Source organism: Myotis davidii, unplaced genomic scaffold, assembly GCF_000327345.1.
Source record: "Myotis davidii unplaced genomic scaffold, ASM32734v1 scaffold17, whole genome shotgun sequence".
Classification (NCBI taxonomy): domain Eukaryota; kingdom Metazoa; phylum Chordata; class Mammalia; order Chiroptera; family Vespertilionidae; genus Myotis; species Myotis davidii.
Window position 1 is genome coordinate 1,903,875 of NW_006288624.1, and position 1,253 is coordinate 1,905,127.

At 40.1% G+C, this 1,253-nt stretch overlaps 1 protein-coding gene across 10 annotated transcripts in view; it reads right to left on the minus strand.

Moving 5' to 3' along the window:
* Positions 1-997, minus strand: part of PCNX1 (pecanex homolog 1 (Drosophila)) — a 125,095-nt gene extending 124,098 nt beyond the window's left edge. For 6 of the 10 annotated variants that reach the window (XM_015562021.1, XM_006760739.2, XM_006760736.2 and 3 more), the window contains exon 1: positions 744-983. In XM_015562021.1, coding sequence (XP_015417507.1) covers positions 744-982 — 239 coding nt within the window. In that variant the 5' untranslated portion in view covers position 983. Of the gene's footprint in view, positions 1-743 lie in introns of all 10 variants that reach the window. The other 4 variants (XM_015562023.1, XM_015562020.1, XM_015562025.1 and 1 more) reach the window with 2 other exon arrangements.
* Positions 998-1,253: the final 256 nt, after the last annotated feature.

Here is a 1,253-nt window from a genome sequence, read left to right on the forward strand (position 1 = left end):
CCTAGTGGAGGGGCTGAGGGCTGTTTTCAGGCTGCGCACACCCCCTTCAGGGTGGGGGTACTGCTCTGGTGCCTGGCCATTCTGGGTGAGTGGCTGATGACTGTTTTCAGGCTGGCCAAGCCCCCCAGAGGCTGAAGATCCCAGCCTCTCCTTTTTCTTTTCCTGGGATTTATTTATCTTCTATAATTGAAACTTTATAGCTTGAGTGGAGCCAAGGACCGGCCAGGGCAGGGGGAAGCTTGGCTTCCTCCATCGCCGAGGGCAACCCAAGCCTCGTGCTCGCTCCAGCTTCGTGGCTACCTACCGCTATCTTCGTTGGGTTAATTTGCATACTTGCTCCTGATTGGCTGGCAGAAAGACGGTTAATTTGCATGTTTCTCTTTTATTATATAGGATAATATGTAAGTACTAAGATTTATATGTCATGCTTTAATTTTATTATTTCTTTGGACTGTTTTACATTGGTTTTGGTCTTTGGTATGAATAATTATTATACAATTATAATTATTATGGTTCCAACATATAAATTAGCAGTAAGACCAAGGATATTGATTTAACCCACAGATATGCCAGTTAGCTTTGCTGTGATCTACTACTGTGACAATCTGTACTTCTCATTGTATCTATAGTGGTAAGATCTATTACTACCTTAAAACCACGTTACAGAATGGGCACAATAATCACATCACTGCACTCATGCAAAATCTACATCATTACAAACTGAGTGACATGGGGGACCTTACCTCGGTCCATTGCTGTCTTTTCTCCTGATTGAACAGTTGCCTTGCTCAGCTTTGGCTCGCTGATCTTTGAACTCATTTGCATTCCTATCTACAACTTCTCCAGCATCCAGTGCTCTGTGGAGTCGATAGTTGACCATCTTCAGAACAATGAAAACAGCAGCTATCACAGGACAATAAACTGCTACTATAATCATGGAAGAAGGAAGGGCCTTTGAGAGGAAAAAAATAAAGATGTGCATTTTTAAATATCTTATATTTCATTCAGTTAGAGAAATATGTAACTAAGAATAAACATACAGTCACACACACTATGTTACTATTACAAGTTGCAAAGGTAAAAGACAGCACTGCCCAATACAGTAGCCACTAGATACATGAGGCTATTAAGCACTTAAAATGTGGTTAGTCTGACTGGATTGTGCACTGTAAATAAAATAACATGGGATTTTGAAGACTCACTATGAAAAAAAAAGTGTAAAACATCTCAATAATTTTTATATTGATTACATG